The 2,181-nt window shown below is 50.8% G+C and overlaps 1 protein-coding gene across 1 annotated transcript in view; it reads right to left on the bottom strand.

Annotated features, from left to right (window-relative positions):
* Nucleotides 1-521: 521 nt before the first annotated feature.
* Nucleotides 522-2,181, bottom strand: part of cunh22orf23 (chromosome unknown C22orf23 homolog) — a 13,111-nt gene continuing 11,451 nt past the window's right edge. The window contains exons 5-6 of the mRNA XM_043686780.1: nucleotides 1,740-1,840; nucleotides 522-688 (exon numbers count right to left, since the gene is read on the bottom strand). Of these exons, the coding sequence (XP_043542715.1) occupies nucleotides 563-688; nucleotides 1,740-1,840 (227 nt within the window). The 3' untranslated portion in view covers nucleotides 522-562. The remainder of the gene's footprint in view (nucleotides 689-1,739; nucleotides 1,841-2,181) is intronic.

The following is a 2,181-nucleotide window of genomic DNA, read 5'->3' as shown; positions in this document are numbered from 1 at the left end:
GTGATCCCAGTGACCCTGCACAGTGTGATCCCAGTAACCCTGCACAGTGTGATCCCAGTAAGCCTGCACAGTGTGATCCCAGTGACCCTACACAGTGTGCTCCCAATTACAGACGTGTGGTTGAGTGTTTGTTGGAATTGGAAATAGTTGGAATGGAATTGGTTCTGGAATATACAGAAATCGATGAACAAAAAGACAAGTCACTAGGGAAGAGATGCTGCTGCTGTGAGGGTAAAATATGAGACAAATCAAAATGATCTGAAATCTCCAAGATCAGAGTACATGACTCGTCTCTGTACATGAATAGGAAATGTTTGGAGGGAGACGGGCCAGGAGCAGGGAGGCTGGCTGATGTTTGGAATGGACTGGTTGGACCGAACGGTCTGTTTCCATGCTGTGTGACTCTCTCATTCTGACTGATAAAATTTGAGAAGGTACTAGTTAGGATTAAACAGAAAGGGACTCGATGGGGGGGACCTGCAAATCACACCTTCGGCAGGAATCCACAATGTAGATCTCTGTTTTATTTCAAAAGAATTTGTACAATGCAATTTGTACCATTTCAGGCGTTATTTCCATTTTTGACTTGCAACTGTGACTTGCAAGTGTTGCCTCTGTCTCGCTCCCTTGTCGCCATCTCTAACTCATGGTTCCTCGTCCTGTCAATCACTTCCATTTCTTTGAGTTTCTGTAAGGGACAGGAGCTGTCAGTAGGAGCAGTAAATGCTCAATCTCTCCCATGTGGAATATTGACACTTGCTGACGATGACTGAGCAGGTTATAGCAAGCCAGGCAGCTGGCAGTGTGACTACAGAACGACAGTGAGCACCTTCAGCGTGACTCTCCACACCGTTTGTTCTCAGAAACATCAGCTCAAGCCAGGATTGACAGGTTTGGAATAAACCTCACCTCATTCCAGACACCAGTAAAACCTCTCACATGTGCCACTGGGGAGTGTGATAATCAGTTCTTGTTGTCCTGCCACTGCTGCTGCAGTTCTGTCTTCAGGACTCTCTAGCACTGCTGCCTCAACTCCCACCTCGGGCAACTGTGTGGAGTTTGCATATTCGCCCTGTGTCTGCGTGGGTTTCCTCCGGGTGCTCCGGTTTCCTCCCACAGTCCAAAGATGTGCAGGGCAGGTGAATTGGCCTTGGGAGATTGCCCATAGTGTTAGGTCCATTAGTCAGAGGGAAATGGATCTGGGTGAGTTACTCTTCGGAGGGTCGGTGTGGACTTGTTGGGCCGAAGGGCCTGTTTCCACACTGTAGGGAATGTCATCTAATCTAATCTCTCCTTCTCACCGGAGGTGTGGTGACCCTCGGGTTAACTCACCACGAGTTGTCTCTCTCTCTCTCTAATGTTGGAGTAGACTTACAGCCCTCTGGGATGATGGCGACCCAACGTCTGATGCAGCCAAGCCCGTGTTCAGACGGTGAGAACATTCCATTCATGCTCTCCTCTCCAGAGGCTGCAAACCAGTGGATTTATCCGTCTCCTCCACCGATGACGTGTGGAGTCGAGATGAGCACCCTCGCTGCCCGTTTCTCGGGAATGGACGGGATCCTGAAAACACAACAGGGTCTGCCCGACACACTGAGACCCAAACCCACCAGGATCACAGGGCAGAAAGTGATTGACCTCAGACCTGGGGTGAGGGCAATCCAACAGAGGGGTTTCCCCTCGACGTTAACTCGCTTAACAGTGACTGTAACAGGACCATTTCCCATTGCAGCAGTTACCTGGGAGATTTCAGTTTGAATGATTGCTCGGAACTCCTTCCCACGGCCAAACGATTCCATCTGTTCCAGAAACTGTCGCCTTTCTTCAATCTCATTGCACACTGCAACAGAAATGAAGTGAGACTTCCAAAAAATCAATCCAAAACGCGTCACACCAAACTCACAGCTCCTCCCTCATAGGCCGCCTTCACAAAGTCAACAATCCCCTGCTCTCACCTTCACCAACACCGCACTCCCCCAGCAACAGTCCCCTGACCCAGGGAGAACACACTCCCCCAGCAACAGCACCCTGACCCAGGGAGAGTACACTCACCCAGCAACAGCCCGCTGACCCAGGGAGAGCACACTCCCCCACCAACCGCACTCTGACCCAGGGAGAACACACTCCCCCAGCAACAGCACCCTGACCCAGGGAGAAAACACTCCCCCAGCAACAGCACCC

The sequence above is a fragment of the Chiloscyllium plagiosum genome, unplaced genomic scaffold (assembly GCF_004010195.1).
Source record: "Chiloscyllium plagiosum isolate BGI_BamShark_2017 unplaced genomic scaffold, ASM401019v2 scaf_6760, whole genome shotgun sequence".
NCBI lineage: Eukaryota > Metazoa > Chordata > Chondrichthyes > Orectolobiformes > Hemiscylliidae > Chiloscyllium > Chiloscyllium plagiosum.
The sequence above is the reverse complement of the archived record's forward strand: the minus strand, read 5'-3'. Positions and strand labels throughout refer to the sequence as shown.